Here is a 24096-nt window from a genome sequence, read left to right as displayed (position 1 = left end):
CTCCAAGAGTCATCAAGATGGCTCCCAACCCAACCCAGCACCGTCTCCAGCTCGCATGAGATGCACATGGGAAGCCAAACCCTTCCAGTCCCAAGACTCTATTTGTAAGCACAGCTACCCCTTCTAGAGGGGTGACTGCAGGGCTCACTTCTGCCTCTTCTCATTCCTGACAGAAGTGGGGGGGAGGGGATGGAAGGCAAGTTCTGGGAACTCTGCCCAGAGAGCCACCCCAGGCAAGCCCTTTGGGGACTTCCACGGGTTGTGAGAGGGGAGTAGAGGGTTATTTCTCTTCCCGTTGCCTGGCTCAGACCTGTATCCCGAATTCCTTAGGGGAGGTGGTCACAGACACACCTCATCAGGTGGAATGGAGGCCAGAGGGACCGTGGGAGCAAACTGGCGTGGCATGTATTTGTTATGACTCTGTGGGAAGACCTTCCTCAGGCTGCTCCCACTGGCCCATCTCTGTCACAGCCATGCGTCACCGGATGTGTGGAACACACGTTCATGCCTACACGCCAGGGGCTATGTAGCATGTAGCATGAACTTCAGTGCTCGATGGCAGCGTGCCAGTTGATGTGGTCCCCTCCAGAAGAGCGTGCCCAGGACCCCGGCCCTAGAGCAGCATTGCCCTGCATCATGTTAAAAAAGGCTGGGGCATGGGCACTTGAGTTATTGATAAGGTTAAGTTCTCTGTGTGTGTGTGTGTGTGTCTTTGCATTTCTCTGTCTGTCTCTGAGCCTCTCTATCTCTCTACCTTTCTCTTGTGCATATGGAGGCCAAAGGAAAGGAACAGGTACCTAGGCTGTTCTTCATCTTATTTTTCTCACTAAACCCGGAACTCAGTGCTCTAGGCTGGTTGGGATCTGCTTGTCTTCGTCCCCACCGCCCCTAACCTCACAACTCTGGAACTGTGGCTGCTAGGGATCTAGGGCCACAACGTGGGCCCTCTTGTACTCACCCTCTCATCCATCTCCACAGTCTGGCTGGAGAGTTGTCTGATGTTGTGTCTGTGAGGCAAATCTCTTCACCCTGCATGGCGAGTACTCTCAGCCTAGTGGTCCATCGCGTCATCTGAGGAATGTCTGCTTTCTGTTTGTTTTTGGTGCCAAGGATGGAACCCAGGGCGTCATGCATGATACTCAGCCACATCCCAGCCTTCCCTGTGCTCTCGGTGAGAGACTGAGGCAGAGATTTCAGTCTGGCAGCCTGGGCTATCGAACATACCCTGTGGGGGAAGAATTCCTACTTTAGAGAAGGTTTCCTTGGCAGAAGAAAGAAGGGAAGCCAGAGTTACAGAGGCAGAGGGTCAACAAACCCCACGGTGACTGACAAGGAAGGACAGAGGTGGGGTGACTCATGGATGTGTGATTATCATGACGTACGAGGCTTCCACCGGACATGGTAGCACACACCTGTAATTCTGTCACTTGTGAGGCAGAGACAGGGAAGGGTCAGGGTAGGTTACATGAGACTATGTAAAAAAAAGTTGCTGGGCTGTGGTGGCGCACACCTTTAATCCCAGTACTTGGGAGGCAGAGGCAGGCAGATTTGTGAGTTCGAGGCTAGCCAGGGCTACACAGAGAAACCCTGACTTAAAAAACTGAAAGGGGAAAAAAAAGAAAAAAATTCTTCTCCATTTTGTGCATATTGGGGAGTTGCATTTGTCTGTAGACAGGCTCACAGGCTCGCAAGTTTGTGAGCTTACAAAGGTGCCTGCCACAAAGGTTGCAGGCCAGAGTTGGATCTCTGGAGTTCACTTGGTAGTAGGAGAGACTCGACTTCTCGCACGCTGTCCTTTGATCTCTATTCGTGCTTCTCCCGCTAATAAATAAATAGATGTAAAAAGAAAAAGCAGCGTAGGCGGAGAGAGGGTTGTGTGTGCTCAGCGCGCTGTAATGGCATCTGTGTTACTCTCGCCTTAATATCCTCCCCCCACGCATCCGGGTTCCTCTCCCACCATCTCCTTACATCTGCAGGGTTCTCTTGTGTAATGCTGTCAGCTTGTGTTCCTCTCCTCTTCCCTATCCAAGATGCTCCACCAGCGGCAAAGGACGGTGCCATGCACCGGTGTCCCCTGTGTCCTTGTCACTTCTCAGGGGTTGCAGGGTCTCCTTCCAGTGCCAGCTCTGCTGTTGAGAGAGCACTTCCTTAAATTTCCTTTCCCATCACACACATCCCTTTCCTGCTTAGAGCTCCCTGGGGCTCTGCTCTCTGCAGGTCGGGCAGGGCATAGCCAGCATTCAGAAGTCCTCACAATGATCCAGCTAGTTCTCACCTTCACCCCATCTGCTTACCCAGTCACCCCTGCTGCTCCAGTGCTGTCCAAGCTCACACTCCTCCCCCACTGGGTAAAGCGAGTCTCCTGTCCCAGGTCATTCCCCTTCCCTTTCTGCAACTCCACCAAGCTGTCAACCTTCCCCGTGGAGTGTCTATGGCACAGCAGGCACCACGGGCAAGGCTGAGTTAGTGCCTGAAGCAACTTACATGGACTTGCGAGGGTAATCCCCCTGCCTCTTGCACCCAGAAAGGAGAGCCCTCAACCACTGTGTGCCCTTGCTAGATTGTCCTTTCTGTGAGAACAAGAGCTTGGTCCTGCCGTTCCCCTAGCGCTGTGATGCTCCGTGCTAGTGTAGCTGGTGCAAGGCCAGCTCCCTGGTTGTCATACTGTAGTGACCTTCTTTATTCCTTAGGATGGAGCAGGGGAGTTTGGTAGTGCAGATTCCTGGGCACTTCCGGCATTCCAGGCTGTTGGGGAACCTGGTCACAGTGTCTGTAACAAAGGCTGGAGGAGGTGGTGTAAGGTCTAAAGATACTCAGGGCAGGGTTGTTCCTCACCACAGACCACCTGCTGTGATCTGAGAGAAGAGGTGATGGGGTGGGGCCTTCACTGGGGGTGACAGTTCAGATGAGGAGAAGGGCGGGGATAAGAACTCAGCAATTGGACTTCCAGGGCAGGCCAGAGTAAAGCCTGTAGCCCGAGAGTAGGAGTCATCCAGCTGGGAAGCGGGGCTGGAAAGCACGTTCACTGGACAATCTCAGTGTCCTCGATGCAGGGACAGAGAATTGGGGTCGTGAGAATGGTCACCCGTCTGCAGCCCAACTTCCCAAACGTCTCAATTTAGAGCCTGGCCTGCCTTTGGCAGGTCATTGGCCTCAGGGGCCAGTGTGGGCTCAGCTTGTGACTGTGACCCTGGACAACATACTTTCTGAGTCTCTATATGTAAGCTAGGATGGAGGGCTGAGCACCGGCCCCCAAGCTGTGAGTATGTGAACTTACCTGACGACAGGGAGTCCAACACACCGTGAAGCAGGGGATCCTGAGAGACGAGATTATCCAAGTACGTCCTCACATAGGGCAGGTGGGAGGGCCGGGGTTCAGGGACAGGAAAACAGCAGGTCAAGAAGGGGGTGTGATGCTTCTGGCTCTTTCTGTGGAGCAAGGGGCTTTGAGCCAAGACCACAGGCAGCTTCTAGAAGCTGGGGCAACAGGAGATGGTTTCCCTGTACTAGCCTGATAGCCCTAGTCAGACAGCCCTGACCTCCAGAGCAGAGGAAGGATACGTGTGCATTGTGGAGGCCGTTGGGCTGTGGTACTTGTTGCGAGAGCCCTCAGGAAACAGTTACAGGGAGAATGCCAACCTGGGTGAGTGCTCACGGGGCTCAGAGCTCATACCGGAGAAGAGCTATGGTCAAGCAAAACTCAGTAAACAGAGCAGTAAGGGGTAAGACTGTAGAAGTTATGTCCCCATGCTTGGCCCCAGCCCCATGCTCCCAGAAGTAAGACTTAGACTCAACATATATTTACAGATACCTTGGCCGTATAGCTAGAGTCCTCTCTGACTAGATCAAAAATGAATCCATTTACTCTATATCCTGCCACCGGCTGGTTCCCCGGGCTCTGGCACTGCGCATCTGTACTTGACACATCTTCCCTGGTGACTCCCTGTGCCTTGCTCTACTCCAGAATTCTTTCTGCCTCCCGGATGTCCCACCTTCTAGTCTACCCTTTCCTATAGGGCATAGGGTTTTTTTAATTGACAGGTGATGCATCCATACAATACACAAGATATTCTCAATACAGAAGACACTGGTGAAAGGGGGGAAGGGAAGGGAGCGGAGGGGCGGGAAGGGAAGGGAAGGGAGGGGAGGGGAGGGAAAGCAAGGGGAGGGAGGGGAGGGGAGGGAAGGGAGGGGAAGGGAGGGAACAGAAGGGGAGGGAAGGGAGGGGAGGGAAGGGAGGGGAAGGGAGGGGAGGGAAGGGGAGGGGAGGGGAAGAAAGGGAAAGGATGGAAGGTGATTGGGGGGAGGAGAAAGAAGGAATCACCTCTCAGATGGCTCTTCCTCCTATACCCCTCCCCTGGGGTTGGAGTGGTTGTGGGAACATCACAGGTGCGGAGACTGCCCTGGCTGTAGCATACTCCACAGGTCCAATAGTCTTGTCCGTAGCTATCAGCACATGGGCTGAGATTACTTCCCAGCTATCCAGCTCTCTGGAATTCCCCCTCTGAGATTGGCTAATGGGTCACCCTATGACTCCTGTTCCCCAAAAGCCACAGGCATGGTGCTAGACCCTGGCAGCCGCACGTTGTCACACCTCCTCCGTGTGGTATCCTAATCTCTTCACTCTGGAGACACACTATGGCTGGGACCTGAGCAGGTGTGCTGCCCAGGAGGTGCAGGACCTACCAGCTCCTCTCCCAGCACTGGCAAGCAGGGGTGGGGGGGCGCTGGGTCTTGCAGCCTTGCAGTCTCCTCTGAAGCTGTCCCTTCCCGCCCGCCCCTCCCAGGTACCTTCGTCTCAGCCTTCACTGTGCTGTGTGGGGCGCGCACTGACCTCCCGGACAGGCACGTGTGCTGCGTCTTCTGGCTGAACATTGCTGCGGCCCTCATTCAGGTGCTCACGGCCATCGTCATGGTGGGCTGGATCATGAGCATCTTCTGGGGCATGGACATGGTCATCCTTGCCAGTGAGTAATCAATTGCTGGGGTGTTCTGAGGACATAGTGGGCTGGAACCTGGCCAGGATGCCAGAGCTATGGAGGATCCTGGGAAGAACAGGAGGCCTGCACTTGGTCCAGGACCTCTTACCCCCAAAACACCCATCTTCTTGACATAGCTTCTAAGGCCACACCTGTTCTTCTACCCTAGTGCCATGGCCACCAGGTTTGGAGCATTTTCTCTACCATGCCAGCCCCGCAGGGTGGGTCCCCAAGGGAGGGTTCCTTACCACTCACCGGTGGCCTTTGCCAAAGAAGCGGCCATCTCACTGGGGAAGCCTCCTGGCCCATGGCTGTGTCTCCATCACAGTTTCTAGAGGAAGGGCAGGACTGTGAACCGTCTTCAACCCATAGGAAGCTGTGTAACCATGTCTTACACACAGACCTGCGTGAGTCTTAGCAGCGTCTAGACTACACTCTTTGGATGGCGTCAGAGCCTTACACGTTCTCGCTGTCCTTGAAGGTGTTCATGATTCACCCACTGCTAATGCAAAATCAGTTTTTGCACAAAAGCAATTTAAAGTTACAAAAGCAAATTTACCAGAGACAAATGATCACTTTAAAAATAATCTAGTAGAATCTTACATCAGACATCACCTGTCTTAACAGCTGCTTCCCCATACCTCCATTCCTGTTTCTACCTATTGACGGGAGGGCCTCTATAGCTGAGGCCACGCCTTCTCAGTCACTTTGTTCTTTGTGTCCTGTCCCCTGATGCTCCTCACTGGATTCACAGGTTAAATCGCCTGTGAGAGGCAAGCTGTACCAGGGGAGGCAGGAGGAGAAGCCAAGATCTGGAGGCCACAGAATGATCTAGAATAGTCTAGAGTGATCCAGGACTTACTTAGCTTCAGTTAGCGTGCCTTGGAAAATGTAGGAGCTTATGCATGCACAGTGCTAGGACCAGGTAATCAATCAAATTACCCCACCAGAGAAAACCCAAGTGTCGGAGCCTGGTGGGATTCAGTGTGGGTGGCCAGGGCGCCAGAACTGACAGCAGGTCTTTTGGGAATTTAGAGGAAGTCAGTCTGTCGGGGGATTGTCAGGACGTCCCATGGGTAGAGCTAACCCCTCAGATGGCAGCCAGGCGGGGAGGAGCACCAGGCAGAAGTGATGGACTCCTGTCTGCTGGGAAGAGCTGTCAGATCAAGGAGGACCGTACAGCTCCCACACCTGCATCTGATAACCCCTCCACTGGGGCTTACTCCAACTGTCGGAGAGGGCTAGAGCATTGCTTTTAGAAGAGACCTAGCACCATCTGTGTCACCAGCCGCTGTGAGTCCCAAGGATAGTGCAGAGACTTCCCAGGGGCCACTAGGTCACTTCCTCAGGGACATGTGGGACGTCTGCAGGCGCCAGATCCCATTCCCAGCTAGAAGGCCTGGGGAGGTTGTAGCATCCTTCCACTACGGACTTGTCTGCTCCTCAGCCTGGCATTAGGGTCCGCGGTGTTGGGACTTTAGTAAGAGGGTTAATCAGCTGTTACTGTAACAAATGCCGGGGAGAAATGAACTTATCAAGAAAAATGAGTTACATTACCCTGAGGTTTAGAAAACTCAATCCAGGCTGGGTTGGCCTCATTGTTCTGAGCTGTGGCCACACAGCATTTCACAGCAGGACAAAAGCCACCCACTTCATGTCTGGGAAGGGAAGGAAAGTGAAGAAACAAGAGTCTCCATATTCCCTTCAAGGGAATGTAAGCGGAAGACTTACCATTAGGAGACCAACCCTTTATACCTGGGCCTTCAGGGGACATTCTAGGTCTGCCATGGCGGTGAGGAATGTGCCGGGCTGGGTCTCAATAAATGTGTTGGTGCCAAACCTGATTCCTGCAGCTTCCTGGTACCCAGATGCTCTTTGACTTCCTGTGGCTTACCGTCCATTGAACCCATCACAGGCAGGACTATCATGTCAAAAAAAAAAAAAATGATCTCAGCACCCCAAGTAACGCATCTTAAACTTGAAATGTTAAAAGTTGAACCACTGTAAGTCAGGAATCTTCTGCATCGATCATTTGTCCCCGCTCATACCCAGGAACAAGGAGTCTAGACCAGAGCCATAAGCTCCAGTGCTCCCGTGAGCCCTAGACAGTGCTCCCGTGAGCCCTAGACAGTGCTCCCGTGAGCCCTAGATAAGATAACGTAGGGGGCTCAGTGTTCAAGAGCACTGACTGCTCTTCCAGAGGTCCTGAGTTCATATCTCAGCAGCCACATGGTGACTCACAACCATCTGTGATGAGATCAAATGCCCTCTGCTGGTGTGTCTGAAGATAGCTATGGTGTACTCAGAAATAAATAAATCTTAAAAAAAGAAAAAAAAAGATAACATACAAGCCAAGATGAGCTCCTTCCTTGCCTGTTGCCCAGGCTTCTGACTTGTCCAGAACTCTGTGGGCTGGTGTAGGAGCTACAGGATGAGCAGATGTCAGGGCCTCCAGCCCAGCCCTTCCTCCTGGCCTCTCAGAGCCCTTGTGGTTGGTTGGCCTCTTTGTATATGGGATGTATCCAGGGATTCTGTCTCGGCACCAAATTTCTCACCATGATTTTTGGAGACTGTAGAGAGCTATCAGCCTCTGCCTCCTCTGCCAGACTGCCAGATCCACCCACCGATCTCAACAGCCACCTACCTTTTCACTTTTTCTAAAAACTGTTCTCACCCTCAAAAGATGACTGTACCACTCCCATGGGATGGGGTGGGGTTGCTCTGAGCAGCCATGTTTGGGGAAGTATCTTAGAATAGGTCCTTAGGAGGGGACAACTGTAACTGACTGTCCCAGGAACACCTGTGTAGAGGCTTACTCCTACTGCATAGCTAAGCAAAAAAATACAGGCTGGGTTGGTTTCACATGGCACCCTTGGGTGCTACCGGAAACACAGTATCAAATAAAACCTTCTGAGAAGATTCTGAGCCTTGGCTGACCATAGACGTTCCATCCATATTAATAATGAGCTCATAGCAGCTTGTCTTGGTCGCTGGTCAGCACTTGCCTGGCAGCTCTCCTGACTGCTCTTTCTAGTAAGATGTCCATAGCAGACATTGGTAATCGATTGTGACATTTATCTCAGCACAAGGCTCTGGGCAGTCATTACCAATTGATCCAAGATGTCTGCAAAAATGTTTTCTCTCCTTGGGTCCTTCCCAGAGCATCCGGCTTTGTAAGCGTGGGTCCAGTTCTTAGAAAGGACTAACTGTAAAGACCACACAGAGGTGGACCGGGACCAAGGTCATTGCAGGATCTTTAGTTTGTCACTCACACCTGCCTTGGCTTTCCCTGTCCCTCTTAGATCATTCAGAATGCACCGAGATGGGGACTGGGAGCAGGGAGTAAAGAAAAATAGATAAAGGCAGGAGGTGAGCAGGGGTGTGGGTGTGACTGAAGGGGGCACTGGGCAGGCAGTGGCAGGGACATGGGGAACAGGTGGGGCTGGCTCCTGGCCATGTGGCTGATCACTGGGAAGACTACCGCCTTGGCAGTGTCTTTGGTAGAGCCCCTCCCCATCCTCCACACCTGGTGCTTCCCCTTGTGTTCAGACTGTCTCTCTTCTCTCCCCTCTTCCTTCTGCTGCCTTGAATCTCTGCCGCTGCAGTCTCCCAAGGTGAGTCTGTTGGTAGATACACACCCTTTCTCCTGCACAGACAGCTCACCTTCTTCATTGGTTAGCTTTTCTGTGGAAAGCAGCGCCTAGCACAGTAGGTCCCTAACGTCTGTACCATCTTTGCCCACTCATCTCTTGCATGGCTCTTATGCCCCTAACTGGCACTAGGTTATTAGCACCCAAGATTGACAGGTAGCCTACTACACAGAGAGAGACCCAGTTGGGGCTCCTGGTGTTCTCCCTCAGACCAAAGACACTGGATGGAAGAGTCATAGATCAGTACACCTCCCCTGTTATCTTAGCTCTGTAACCTCACCCAGTCGGATTAGCAACAGTCTCTGCTGACATCAGAGAGGGATGGGGGGGTATGGCCAGAGGTGAAGCACTCGTGGATGTGTGTGAGGGAGGACCTGACTCTCATCTCTGATACTGAAAAGCAAATATCTCATGATTAGCAACGATGCTCTGAAGACTCAGTGTGCTCCAGTCCCGTCCTGTCCCAGGCATCCAGCTGGCTGGACATATGTCAGACAGTCCTTCCCTTCCTGCGCGGCCAAAAGCCTTGCCTGTAAATAGTAGATCTTTGCTGCACCAAGTAGATCTTTCCCTTACAAATAAGGTCCTCATCGTATAGACAAGGTCTCATGAGTATATTCTGGTCTGGGGCCTTTAGGACAAATCCTAAGGGGAATGTCTCCCTAACCACCTCTCCTCTCCTTCTTCCTCACAGGGTACAAGGATCAGGGTATCCCACAACAGCTGTGAGCCTACAAGACCTGCGGGGGAAGTCCAGGGTCCTGTGAGGGCCACGCCAGGTGGCTCCGGGCACAAGGACCTTCACATATTCTCTTCTGCCATTTCTCAGATTGGGGTAGAATGGGAGTACTTACAAAATATTATTTATTTTGGAAAACACACCTGCTTTTCTTAGCAGGCTCCGAGGCCAACTTCTCTCCGTGCTCCAGAGCGCACGGGAGGAACAGGCCCAGAGCATCAGGACTGGGCTAGAGGCGGGATACTGACCCAGTGCCAAGGATGCTGGGCATGTTTATCCAACTACACAGTGAACAGGCACCCGGACCTGTCAGGCTGGGCTGCTGGAGGTCCCGTGCAGGTGATCAGTCACTTTCCCAGGTGTCAGGACTCCATGGAATACTTGCTCTGGGTCCTCATGCTCTGCTCAACCACGTGGTTCCCTGTATCTGCTCTGTCTCCCAGAGGCAGTATCAGGGTGGGGGTTGCCAGTGTAGAAAGGCCAGGTAATAGCCCCGTGTTTAAAAAATTCATGGGTCCCCCCCCAGGAGCCTGGTGATTCATTCAAGTTGGTGGGTGTGCGCGTGACCTTTGTGATCTGATGGGGGGCGTGGCATCCACTCCACTTCTGGGATGTTTGTATGCAAAATGACAAGACTGAGTTATGAAAGGCTGCAGACCAGCAGCCTTCTTGGATAGATTTACTATGGTCTCTGGCCCCCTCTCCTTTTTTCCCCTGACATCCGTGTGTTTCTGAATCCAGATGGTTTGTTTTGAGGAAGATGATGGAATCCATTCATTACTGTTTCCTGATACCCCAGCTGAGTCTGGGTTTCCCACCTACCGCAAGCACGTGGATACCACTAGAGAACCCTGAGAACAGTCAGATGTGTTGGGACTCACAAAATGTAAATAGCGTTCCCCGAACAAGCCCTAGGGGACCTTGGAGACTGGACTGCGTGTGAACCATGAGACCTGCAGAGTGACATCATGAGGTCGGGGACTTTGACCTGAAACTCATACGTGCTGCAAGAAGACGCACCGTGAGGCTGAGGCTGTCAGTGTGGCATGCGCCCCTTTAAGCAGCAAACCTGGGACTGATCAGTCAGTACAGAGCTAGATCCTTACGAGGCAGAGAAAACAGGAAGGCACGGATCTGAAATGAAGAGAAAGGCGACCCAAACTGATGGTGATGGGGTGGTGATTTACATCTCTCGCCATTCTCATTCTAACGTAGGAAGCACTAACTTGTGGGACAGGCCCAGGGCTCAGTTCCCAGTCATCAGTGGGTCCCTCCTAGAGAATCTTTCATCATCGGCTTGAATGTCCGTCACAGCATGGCTGGGGCTAAAGAAGAGCTGTCCACTTTCCACCGTGGAGGATGGAGGGTCTTGAAAAGCAGCTCCTGCTGCACTGGGTCCCAGCCTCCAGCCAGTCTTCTCAGCTGCAGTCCTTGGACGCCGGCCCCCAACTAGACAACACGAAGAGATGGAGTCCCGGGAAGTACTCATTTCTGGCCCTGACTCTGGGCTGGCTTGCCAGTCCTACCCTGTGTCTACCCATTAGTTTCTTCCATGGCGGTGTGGGATGGAGCTGTACCTTTTGAACGCCTGCTGGGGGCCTGTTTCTTCCTGTGTTTCTTTCTGTTGCTTCTGTTTGTTTGCCCGCCCCCCCCCCTACCCCCGCCTTGGGGTACGGCCCGGGCTTGGTTCTCTACACAGCAGATCACTGCTCTCCAGGAGGCTACCTCAGGTAGCAAAGCTGTACCAGAACGGGGAATGATGGGTCAGTGTGTCCTCCCATGCTGCCAGCCCACAGCCCTTCATCCCACATAGTCAGCGATGACAGCGAGAGTGGCCCCCACAGCGAGGGTGAAGTCTATTTCCCTGGCTTGGGCTGGGGGTGGCTACTGGGGGAGTTGAAAGGAGATAGCAATTTGCTTGTGACATGAGCCAGACTCGAGTGGGACTTTGCTGAGTGACAAGTGTCACCATGAGTTCCAGTGTGGGATGGCTTAATACAGGGGTTTGTGAGCTTGGAAAGCTGTCTCCCTAGTGCCCCCTCACTCCAGGTGGCTGATGTGGGGAGACTTTAGGAGCCCCCAGAATAGTGAGTCTATTTTAGCTTTGGGCAGCAGCCGCTAGGCAAGGCCTGATTAGCACACTCATTCTCAGCTGATGGACAGTGGCTAATTCACGCCACATAATCCAAGCAGGCCATTGGATCTAGGTGACCAGAGTTCATTCACTAAACACCAGCTATCTAGAAAGCAGGACCATGGACCCAGAAGTGCTTAGTGACTCCAGGGCTCCTCAGTGACAAAGCTATCTGATTGGCACAGCTCAGGGCTGTTGTCCCAACCTTGGGAAAGAATTCAAAAGACCATTCCCTGGCTATGAGTGCCAGGGGCAGACATCACAGGCACACAGAGAACATCCACAAAGACTGTGACACTGCCAGGACCTAATGTGGCATCGAAATCAGAGTGGCCATTCCTTCCACCAAACTGGAACCCTGGAGCAAGAGTAGGACCAGGTAGCCCCAGTGTGTCCTTAGCTCCATTTCTGTTGCTGTGGCAAAATATCCTGACCAAAAAAAAAAAAAAAAAAAAAAAAAAAAAAAAAAAAGGCAACATGCAACAGGAAAGAGGAAAGCTGGGTGTTTTAGCTTCTAATCCAGGTTCTATATAGGCCATCATAGGGGAGGAGCCATCATGGCAGGAAACGGAAGTCACCACATCCACAGTCAACAGCAGAGAGAAACAAATGTATCCATGCTGCGCCCCCCTCGCCTCTCCTAGTTTCATGTACACCTATAAAGTCCAAGACCCAGCCCACCAACTGGTGCCACTCACATTCAGGGTGGACCACCTCACTTCCATTAATAAATAAGAAAATCCTCCACAGAGGAGCTCACAGGCCAATCTGATCTGAATAATTCCTCTTTAAGACTTCCCCAGTGATTCTAGGTTTTGTTAAGCTAAAACTATTCAACAGTGTGTAGTCTTAAGTATATCGTGGGGACCGCTGAGGACCCCAAACTGTGGCCAGGAAGCTGCTACTGCCAAATCTGCTTCCCTTACCTGGATCAAGTCTCCTCCGGTCCCCCGGAGAGAAGCAAAGGAAGCGCCCTAGGTCTGCTCCCTGCCTCTGTACCCCCACCTGTGTCCAGCCCCCGCCCTGCCCCCACAGGGGCGTGGCCCAGGTGCTGCTCAGCTCAGTTCTTCTCCTGTTCTTCTGTGAGCAACCTGTGGGGATTTTTTGTTAAGCTTTTCCAAGGAGACCAGAGGCTTCTCCGGGAGACACATATCTCTCAGAAGTCACAGGGAGGGCATAATGAACTTCCTCAGAAGGATGAGAGCAGTGAACTCATCCGCCCTCAAAGCCATGGCCTCTGGCTCCTGCAGGTCCCTGACGGAGGGTGGGTGGAAGCAGAGGGAGACAGAGCTGGTGCTCAGAGCTGCCAGGCTCACGGGATCCAGTCTTCCTTCACAGGATCGAGACTGCACCGTAAAATCACGGGGTGTAGGACGCTGGGGTTGAGGAGCGGCGGGGAGAATTCAGCTATAGAGACAGGAAGTCAAACAAACAAACAACAACAAACAAAAGTTGACAGGAAGTAAATGAACCACATGGTTAGCATGTCCCGCGGGTGGAAAAGGGTCAAGATGTGCAAAGAAAAGCCTTCCACACATCAAACACCCGGTCTAAGGCCAGCATACAGTGGGCTGAAACCCCAAGACCAGAAAAATACCCCCAAAGGCCCACGGATCCTGAAGCAGGAAAGTGAGGTTGAATGAATGTTCCCTTGACCTTAAGATTCAAAATGCCAAGGCCTTAGCGATGGTGAATGACCTACTTGAAGAGACCTGGGGCCAAAGGAAGGCAGTGGGCGCTCTGTTAGTGAGAATGGCTCCCAGCAGGTCTTTCTCACACCCTCTGGATCCTGTTCAAGCCCCGCTGTGGGCAGCAGAGGCACTCCTAACCTCGTTAGTCAGAGTTTCCAGAGGCTAGACTCTGAGAGGGCTTGGGTTTAGAAAAACTAAGTGGCCACTACATCTCCTACTCCCGGGCAGAAGTGCGCGCGATACAGAGCAAGGTTTCCCCCTAGTGGAAGCAGGGAGCTAGGACACCATCTGCCAGCCTAGGGGTGGGGTTCGCTCTGGCGCTGAGAGGGAGGTCTGCGGTTAGCAAGAGTTCCTTCAGTGCTAAAGTGCTCAGGTCCTGAGCTCAGAAGAAAAATGCTCTCCGGGTCACATCTCTACAGTATCCAGCCTCCCCCGGTGACAGCAAGCTCGGGGAAACCTTTTCTTCAACGAGCAGGAGCTCCGTCTCCTTCCAGAGAGTTCTGTGCCCAGGTGGTAGGGGATCTTGGACAGTGGTATTGTGAAGAGGTCGTCTAAGCGGTGGGCGAGAGGTTCAGAGTCTATCTTCTTCATCTTTCTTCCTGCTAGCTTTTGAGAGCTTCTGAATGTTCAGAGAGGCAGTGCATGCTTCCACTCAGAGCATGACACAGCCTCGATCCCATGATGGACCGGGACAGAATTAATTCCCCACCAGAGTGGTCGTGAGTACCCTACACGTGCCCGGGTGACTATCGTCTTGTTTCAGCAACACTCCTTCAGCCGCTTGCCCTCCATTTAACCATCTACAACATAGAAATAAAGCTAGTCTGTCATTTCCCCCAGTCCTGCCAACGCCAAGGGTCTAGAGAGTCCAGGCCCACTCAGGCAGGGGAGGTATGTTGACAGCATGACTTCCAAGGCTGGCATCCCCCAAACCCAGACTCTTCTTGGTAAAAAACAAACACTAGTCCAGTATGCCACAATCCTCCGCGGGAGACTAAAGAAATAATTCCACCAAAGTTGACTCTTGGTAAGTTATGTCACTGTAAAGACCCACCCCAGCGTAGTGACAACTCAAGAAAGCCTCACTCCGGTCAGTCACCCATCCTCAACTCCGTCCAATGTGCACACCGGTTGCCCTCTCTCCCGGGGTCTGTGGGATCAGAATCCCCACTGCACCTCCCTATCCAGATCTACTGCAACCCCACCTGCTCCCCGGGCTCCAGACTGGTCTGCTGTGGAGGAGGGAGGAGGGAGCAGTGACCTCTTCCTGAAACTTTTCTGTGACTCTGGCAGGATTTTTATTTCTGAATTTGTTCACTGCCTGCCCCAGGCCAGGAGCCAGCAAGAAGTAGCTGAGGAGGGAAGTTTTAGGCAGAGACAGCCGATGTTGGGCTTGTGAGAATTCCGCGGGCTCCTGTGGAGTTGTAGCAGGCCTGCACCGGGAGCTCTTTTGTTTTGGAAAACTTTTGTTTTGGCTGCATCACTGAATTATGAGCAGGCGGCGTCGTGTTGTGAATTACTGTTTTGGTGTTGCCATTGGCTTGTCTCTGTTAAATTAACTGCTGTACATTTTCATGTTCTCTGACGATGTCCAGGGCTTTCTTTTCTCTCTCCTACTCACGGGGACCCCACATGCCCTAGTCCAGCCACGGGCGGGGCAAGGGTGGGGTAATGCCAGTCCATTCCAAAGATTGCAAGTGTTCTTGGAGTCTACTAGGACTATCTCAGCCCTAGGGGAGATTCTAGACTTTCCTGGCTGAAACTGAAGCATGAGACCCAGGTTTGACTTTTATTTAACTTTCCCAGTGTCCTCTGGCTTGAGCCCCAGCCTTGGCTCCGGTCCACAGGGCCCCGCAGGGTCCACAGAACCCCCGCCACCCGCAGGGTCCACAGGGCCCCGCAGGAGCAGAGCAGGGCTCCCGCTTCTCCAGCTTTCTGCCAGCTTTGAGGTCTTTCCTTCCAGCAATGCTACTGTACGTGTGGTGAGACACGCCACCCACAACAAAGCCCGTGTACATACCTCCGTGTACATACGTGTACATACTCACGTGCCCCTGTTATAAAGATAACACAGCATGACATTTCTTTGGCATTCCATTTTTTTTTAACCCTTGGAAATATGGTTTTGGCATTCTTTTCTTCTTCTTTTCTCTCTTTTCTATTTAAATAAACACCCATGTGACCTTCCTGGTGACTTCTTGAATTCCTGTGTCTTCCATTTCTGTACTGAGACGGATCTCCAGCTGCTCTGAATGCTTTCATCTCTCTCTCCCTACAACCTCACCTGCTGGTCTTTCCATTCGGAAGGCCACATTCCCCTTTCCTTGGGGACTGATCCAAAGTTCTCTCTGCTCACCGGGTACAGTATAAATCCTGTAACCAAGGGTTTATACTCTGAAGGAAGCACCGGGCCCCCAGGCGGTGCTCAGTTGGGGGCCCATTTCATTTCTTGCCGGGTGGACTGGCTGGCAAAGGAAATGTGTGTGAGATAGATGTTGAAATGTTGCCTTCCATAAATGAGCATTTAGGTATGAGCAGTCAGAATGTAGAGTTGTCTGTTGCTATCATGAGGGAATCTTCTGAAATGCAGCGTGTGTGTGTGTGTGTGTGTGTGTGTGTGTGTGTGAGATGGTGCGGTCTACAGCCCAGCTGACATCTTCATTGGCTGATGCATGGAGACCTGGAGAACTTAACAGATTGTCTGATAAGGGAAATGAATACATTACAGATGAACACAGGAGAATGCACAAAAGTGTTCTAAAATTTGACAAAATCGACTCCAAACAAAACAACAATCTGTCAGGGGGACATTGTGATTCTGAATGTATGCTCCCTGAATATGGGTGCACACAATCTCATAAAACAAATGCTATTTAGATGGAAAGCCACAGATGAACCTTAGCATCATAGTACTGGGTGACTTCAGTACCACACTCTTACCAATAGGTCGTCCCCACACAAAATAAACAGAAACATTCCAATTAAATGACACTGCATACCACATGGTCTTAACAGGACGTCTACAGAGCACTCTATTCAAATGCTGTAGAGGATGCGTTCTTCTCAGAAGCCCGAGGAACATTCTCCCATATGAAGACACAAGAAACAAGTCTCAACAAATACAGGAAAAATTAAAATAATTTCCATATCCTGGCCCATTACAAGACTATAAGACTACAGATCAATAGCAAGAGAAACTCCAGAACACATACAAATTCATGAAGAATCTAGGAAGTTCTGGATAGGCAGGAAAAAAAACTAACGAGATGGAATCCTTGTGGTTTATGGAAAGATCAATGCTTGGGGGATAATTAGTCTCTGGGCTTCCCTGCACCTCTGTGATTTCCTAGAGTAGCGGTTCTCAACGATCCTAACGCTGTGACCCTTTAATGCAGTTCTTCATGTTGTGGTGATACCAAGCATAAAATTATTTTCATTGCCAGCTACTTCATAACTTAATTTTGCTACTGTTCTGAATAGTAATATAAATATCTGTGTTTTCTGGTGGTCTTAGATGACCCCTGTGAAAGGGTCATTTGACCCCCCCAAAAGGGGTTGCTACGCACAGGTTGAAAACCACTCTCCTAAGGCATCTCAGGGTTCATGACTGTCAAAGTGGGTGGACCAAGTACATCATCTCCTGTGGTTGTTTTAGGCTGGAAGACAGAGAGAGATGTGTCTGCAATGTTACCACCAGTGCTGGGGTGACCAGGGACCAGTGTGTAGCTCCTCATACACCAAGGGAAATGTCCGTCCTCTTCCTGTCTATCAGAACAACCCACAACCCGTGTTAGCCCTCCCATAGCTGGGAGAATGTCTGATAGAATTCAAAGGAAGAAGGATTTGTTTTCCAAATCGTTTCGGGGGTTCTAATCTATGTTGGGGATCAGTGGTAAAGATAAAGCAAAGGGTTTCACATCATTGCAAGCAGGAAGGGGAGCAGAGCAGTGACAAGGAGGGGCTGGGGCAAGACAACACCCCAAGAACACATGCCCAGCCACTGTCTTACCAGGTCTAGCATTTCAAAGTCAGGACAGAGGGAGGGTGAAGGACTCCACATCCACATACATGTCTGGGGCCCGTGTGCCGTCTCCCGTACCTAGCCTCACATGCTCACGGCTCTGCCTTCCCTGTTATATAGAGAGGGATACGAGAATGTTGGAATGGCCACACTGTGTGTTCTTCACAGTGCTGCCGAGCCAAGGGAATGGTAAGCCTGCTAGGACCTCAGCAGGTCCACAGCCCAGCGAGTGCTGGAGCTGAGCTATCTCTGGCTATCTATCTGGGTGTGACCCAGGCTTGTGATCCATTTCTCTGGCTCATGGTGGGCATCTGTTCCCCAATGTGAAGTCATTGCTGGTGCACAAAGTTATGGGCTAAGAGCCAGGGGTGGCTGGAGAGAGACGGCTCAGCAGTGGAGGGCACTCGTTCTTGCAGTGAACCTGGGTCTAGATCCCAGTGCCCACAGTGACTCACAACCATCCATAAACGCAGGTCCAGGGGATCTAACAGGGATGTCCATGGTGAACAAACATGGGTGCAGGTAAAACATTCACACATGCAAAGCAAAATGAATAAATCTAAAAGAAAGAAACAAACTGTCCGGGAGGAGGGTGGCTGCCGTTGGTCACAAAGATCTTCTCACCATGGGTAGAATCACAGTCCTCCCTACTGTCCATATCCTGGAACCTAACTCCTAGCACCCACAATGCAATTGTTTTGGGGGTCAGGACAATGGAAAAGTAGTGAGGTCATTAAGCTGGTTTCATTCTATAATAGCTAGTGTCCTTCCAAGAAGATGGAACCAGTGGTTAAGAGCACCGGCTGCTCTTTCAGAGGGCCCAGCACCCACATAGCAGCTCACAACTGTTTGGCGCTCCTGCTCCAGAGGATTCAGCACCCTCACACAGACATCCACGCAGGCAAAACCCTGATGCACATAAAGTAAGCATGAATAAATCATTAGAAGAGGAAGAGGAGGAGAAGACCAGGACACAGGCTCATGCAAAGGGAAGATGGTTTGGGACATGGGAAGAAGAGAAGTCACAAGAGGGGACCTTCATCTTGGACTTCAGCCTCTGGCAGTGTGAGCTTTCTGTTGTTTCAGTCAAAGGCTTGTGATTCTTTGTTATGGCAGCTGGAGCCAACTAGTGTTGTGGCACAAATGAGGAAGGACAGAGATAGTCACGTGACTAACTACAGTAGAAGGAGAATGTTCCAAAGAAAGATGGGTCACTTGGTTGGGGCAACACTTTCATGGTCCAGAAGACAACTCTGGGTCCAGGGGACCATGGATAATCCATTGTCCATTCCTCCTCAGTGTGGTGGTTTGAATATTCTTGGCCCATAGGGTGTGGTACTGTGAGGAGGTGTGGCCTTGTTGGAGGAAGTGCATCACTGTGGGGGTGGGCTTTGAGGTCTCATATATATGCTCAAGTCTGGCCAGAGGTCAGTCCTCTGGCTGTATTCAGATCAAGATGTAGAACTCCCCGCTCTTCCAACATCACGCCTGCCTGGATGCTGCCATGCTTCCTACCACGATGATAATGGACTGAACCTCTGAACCTGTAAGCCAGCCCCACTTAGATGTTGTCCCTTCTAAGAGTTGCCTTGGTCATGGTGTCTCTTCTCAGCAATGGAAACCCTAACTGAGACAGAGGTTGGTACTAGGAATGGGGTATTGCTGTGATAGGCCTGACCATGTTTTTTGGAAGAATGTAGATTTGGGGACTTTGGATCTGGAAAGCAATGGAATGCTTTAAGTGGATTTAATGGGTCATCCTAGTAGGAATGTGGACTATATTGGTGTTGATGGTGATTTGAATTCTGGGGTCCTGGTTCAAGAGGTCTCAGAGGTTCAGTCCATTATCCTCATGGCGGAAGCATGGCGCTGGGGATGCTGGGAGTTGCTCAGCTGGGTCTCAGTTGCATCCCCTGGGTTAAACCTAGGGGCACAAATATTAGTTCGAGGCTGTGTTCCTGCTAGGGATTTGGACACTGTGAGTTTCTTTGAATGATGGCCATTGGGTTTGAGCAGAACACACTCCCCTCCCACCCACGTAAAGGGTCTCCAGGCCAGCAGGGGAGTCTGGATGCCAAGAGACAGGAGCCATCCCTGCTGTTGGCTTCTAGGGAAGATGGGCACATATCCCAGGTCCTTCAGAAAAGCAGAGGCAGAGGAGCTACATGTGTCTCCTCCAACACCACAGTGACCCCCATTCTGCAGCTGCTGCTTGTTGCATAGACCTCCTCACTGCTGGCACCCAGGTCCTTCTTGGGCTACCCTTAGCCTCACAGTCACACTCCCCAGTGTGACACAAGTGGGACTTGCTCTGCCAGGGGGCAAACTCCTGCTTTACTCACACCCATGTGAAGCTGCCAACCCCGGGTCTGCTGCCAATCCTGGGTCTGCAGTCCTAGCTAGGCCAACAGTGTGCAGTACCCCTCCTACTGCACTTACCTGGATAGCCTAGGGCTTCCCTGAGTCAGTCTCCCTACCTGGGCAAGTTTCCCCACCTTGGTCCTTAGGCTGTAGTTTGCAAGACTGAAGCTACTTCTGTCTAAAATTTCTAAATTCCTTGAAGTAAGATACCAACATGCAAAGCAGGGCAGAAAGGATAGGGGCAGGGAGGACGCTCCATCCTTCATGCTGCTGAAGCCAATGCTAGCTGTGCCAGTACAGGCCTCTTCCCTCCTTTCATCCCTCCCTCCCTCCTTTCCTCCCTCCTTCCCTCCCTCCCTCCCTTCCTCCTTTCCTCCCTCCCTCCTTCCTTTCCTTGCTCTCTCCCTTCCCCCTTTCTTTACTATTTCTTTTTCTCCATTGCTTCTTCTTCCCTTCTTTCTTCATTCTCCCCTTTGCTCCTTTCTCCCTCCTGTATGTGTGCATGTGTGTGTGTGTATGTGCGAGCATGTTTATATGTATGTATGTGTGCATGCATATGTGTACGTGTGTGTATGTGTGTGTGTTCACATGCGCGTGTGTGTGCCCGCGCAAACACACACATACACACACACATACACACACGCACACACACATAACTCAGTGCTTTCTTCTGGAAGACTCCTTTGGCTCATCATCTTCTCTATTTCCCTTCTTAGCTGAGAACAAGGGTTATAATGTATGAACTGCTACAATGTGCCTGATGAAGTATGATACTGTAACAAATAGCTGAGATCAATCAACTTATAATGAAGAAAGGTTTATTTAGGCTCATTGTTCCAAATGTTTCAGTCCTTGGTCAATTAGCTACATTGCTTTGGGGTCTGTGGTGAGGAGGCAGCACGCCATGGTGGGAATGTATGGCAGAGGGAGCTGTTCACCTCATGGTAGGAGTCAAAGAGAGGGAAGAGGAAGGGGCAGGTCCCAGTATCCCCTCAGAGCCATATCCCTAATGAACTGAGTTCTTACCCTGGATCCCAGCTCTTACAAGGTTCATCCACTACCTCTGGTAGAACCACAGACTGGGGACCCACCTTTCAACACATGATCATTGGAAGAAACATTCAAGATCCAAAGTATAACACTGAGTTTGAACAGCTCTCTCTCTTTCTTTCTCTCTCTCTCTCTCTCTCTCTCTCTCTCACACACACACACACACACTCACACTGCCATTTCCATTATCCTGGTGGACTGTGAAGAGACACCCTGTTTGTGGGTCACCACACCCCATTATCCATGATGGCAATACAATATTATGTTAATATCTCTTATATTCTAAGAGATTGGAGCTTCCGCTGGACCTCACAGACAAGATTAATAATATCCTTGAGGCCACTTAAGCTTTAAAGACTGCACCTGACTCCCCCTTTCTTTAACCTGCCTTTAGGAGAACTATGTAACAACCAACCTTACTTGCCTTGGATTTCCCATGTAACCAGTGTTTACAAACTAAGATTATGCAGGGCCAAGATCTAAGGTTACTGTACTCTTCCATGCCCTGACCCAGAGTAACACAGGTGTCTACTTATAATAAAAAGTGCTGAAAACAGGAGATAGGTTGGAAGTAAGCTTATAAAACAGACATCTTCTGTAAATGGTAAAAGCAACATACAAATGTTGTTTTCTGGGACAACTGAGTCATTTGTGGTCATCTGGCGTCAGTTGACCTGAGAGCTGGAATCTGAGGTAACAGTCATCTGAGCCTCTGCCTTGAGCCCTTAGGAGTAGAGAGGGCGGCAGCTGGGCCTTGGGTATTCTCTAAGGTCCAAGTCTTTCAGCCAGTACCCAGCCGGCCCTTCATACTGTCTTCTCCACAGCGTAGGAGCTACGATATGCTTTATAGAGAGGGATGGGTATCTCAGACACTCGCTAGCTACTGAAATAGCCCTGACTTCTGAACACGTTTCTTTTTCTCCTGCCAGCTGCATCTCTGAGTCAGGTAACTGGAATTACAAATGCCTGGCTGCTGAGTGACAAGAGACACACCTGTATATTGCCCCTCCCCCTTTCTTCCTAAAAATGGAAAAAAAATTTGTACCTAATGTAGAAGCGGAATGGTTTTCCTTGGCTTGCTACCTCTTTGAAGTGTTGGCCATTTAGCCCTGCAATTGGCTATTTAGCCGTGCAATTAACCGCAAGCCTGAAGGAGTAGAGGCTCAAAGCATTTCATTCGAACCGGAAGGAGGTGGGCAGGAAGGGAACAGCTGGAAGATGATGAAGAGCCAAGCCTTGAGGAAGGATGGCAGGCTTTATGGCTCCACAGGAGTGAGCGTGGCTGACTGGGCCAGCTCTGTTCTCTGCACTCTGTGGCCCCCAGAGGCAGTCTGCAGTGTGGCCGTGGCATCCAGACTGCCTCTTCCATTTCCCTCCAGCTTACAGCCTCAACCTCATTACAGGATGTGGCATCTCTCCACTGGTTAGCATCATTTCCTCCATGCAGAAGTGTCACCTTGGGTCATTGCAGAGGAGCCTCAAGGGACACCTATTTGTCACCGGAAGAAACTCCACATGCCCCATTTTCTTCCTGGCCCGGGCCTGAGATCTGGCAGTGACCGTATCATGAGCTTCTCACGCATCCTCTGCTCTGGCCACGTGGAGCTGCTCTGTGTACAGTGTCCTTCCCTGTGTCTCTCTGTCTCTGCTCCCTCCACCCTTCAACACTTTGAATAAGTCACACTCAGCTTCTAAATTCATTTTGGTGGCACTTCCTTTGCAAAGCCTTTTAAAAATGGCCTTTATGCCATTATGTCTGACTTGGGTCAGACCTCTTTTTATTTTTATCTTTAATTTTTTTGTCCTATGGGGTCCCTTATTTCTCTTCATGATGTTCTTTATCCCTGACATCTGTCCACAACCTCCACTGTGCCTTAAACCTGGGCTCTGGTATTTACTAGAGCAAGATACCATTTGTAAATTAAATGCACTCCCTGACCAGCCTCCTTGTCCTAGGGCCATATTGCAATGCACCTTGACGTCCACCAGGGGACAGGCTCCCTAATGGGGTCTTGCTGTTTCTCTGCTTTCTTGAATTCACTCCAGCAATGTGTTCTCAGAAAGCATGACTAAAATTGGGCAATTTTTTTTTCCTTCTCATTGAAATAGAGCAGGGCTGCTGCTGTCAAAAAAGCTGTCACAGACCCTGGTTGTCTGTAATGTGCAGAAACTATTTTTAAGATGATACATGCTACCGCCCCCAAAAACACAGAAGTCATGTGGGACTTTCTCCCCTGCCCCCAGTTTAAATCCCACTTTGCTCATTCACAAGTTTGGAAAGTACAGGAGGAAAGACCGGGTCAGATAATGACACTGGCTGCAAATGTCTACCTTTGTGGCCTGAACTCTGTGGCTTCTAAATGTCCCCGGGACCAAGTGTGCAGAGTAAGGAGACCATCAGGCAGGACCCCAATGCCTGGTGGATTTGTCCTTGTGAATTTTCTATTGGGGTCTATTATGGGTTGTGGCTGTCACCTAAGGTGACTCCTGGTCTAATAAAGGCCCCCTTGACCCTCCCCCACGTTCTGTGGAAACGCCTGGTCCCCATGTTCAGTCGGCTTCCCACTTCTCTGTTGAATGTGTCACCTTGGGACTGTGCACCGTGTGCTTAATGCCAGGAGCTGGGCCACAGCTGTCACAGTGAAAACAAAATTGAAAAAAAAATGATACCCAGGCTGGTTCTTGGCGTTCTCGGGAACTGAATGTGTTTTCTGCATTTCTGTGGTACGGAGTGTGACCCAGACTGTGTGTGAATGGCAAACGGACTCGGTTCTGTGAACTGTCAGTCTGTGGAGAAAGGGGTCAGGGTGTCACGGATGCTAACACTCAGCCGCCTGGAGGGTCATCCCGAGACTAGGACAAGCAGCCCCTCACTCCAGCAGGCTCGGGTCTCCAGCCCCATCTCCAGGCCTGCAGGAGGACAGAGACTTCGAGGTGCCCTGACCCGGGCTTTGGTAGCTCTGCTGCTACGTGCCCCCCACCCCCACCGGCACCCGTAGGCTGTCCTAGGAATCCTGTGGCACAGCCAGGCACCAGAACGCACTCCGTGGACTGCCCAGGGAGGCAGAAGCATGAAGAATCGCAGGCAGGTCTTGAGTTTGGTCCAAAGCTGAGGTCTATTGTTTCCTGGGTCTCTCATGTAGAGCACGGGGATAGCCAGGTTCATCCCGTGGGGTTTTATGAGTATTAAACTACTTTATCTTCAATCGCCTGACACTTAGCAACTCAAAACCACTGGTCACTGCTACTTTTGTGCAGGCTTTGGCATCCCCTTTTCTGTAAGGGGCTGAATGATAAACACTTTAGCTCTGTAGCCCATCTAGATGGTGGTCTACTTGTCTCATCTGTGCTCACGGGGCAAAAGAGGCCCTAGATGCTTCGTAGAGACATGGTTGTCTCTAATAAAACTTTATTTATACGGTCTAATTTCTAAGAGGAGGTTTGCTCTGGTAACTGCCTGGTTGAAAGGTG

At 51.0% G+C, this 24096-nt stretch overlaps 1 protein-coding gene across 1 annotated transcript in view; it reads left to right on the top strand.

Moving 5' to 3' along the window:
- The window catches only part of Stum (stum, mechanosensory transduction mediator homolog), a 51866-nt gene extending 36265 nt beyond the window's left edge, over positions 1-15601 (top strand). Inside the window, exons 2-3 of the mRNA XM_052200692.1 lie at positions 4788-4967; positions 9324-15601. Of these exons, the coding sequence (XP_052056652.1) occupies positions 4788-4967; positions 9324-9358 (215 nt within the window). The 3' untranslated portion in view covers positions 9359-15601. The remainder of the gene's footprint in view (positions 1-4787; positions 4968-9323) is intronic.
- The last annotated feature ends 8495 nt before the right edge of the window (positions 15602-24096 follow it).

Source organism: Apodemus sylvaticus, chromosome 12 (assembly GCF_947179515.1).
Source record: "Apodemus sylvaticus chromosome 12, mApoSyl1.1, whole genome shotgun sequence".
Lineage (NCBI taxonomy): Eukaryota > Metazoa > Chordata > Mammalia > Rodentia > Muridae > Apodemus > Apodemus sylvaticus.
This window is presented reverse-complemented; position numbering and strand designations above follow the sequence as displayed.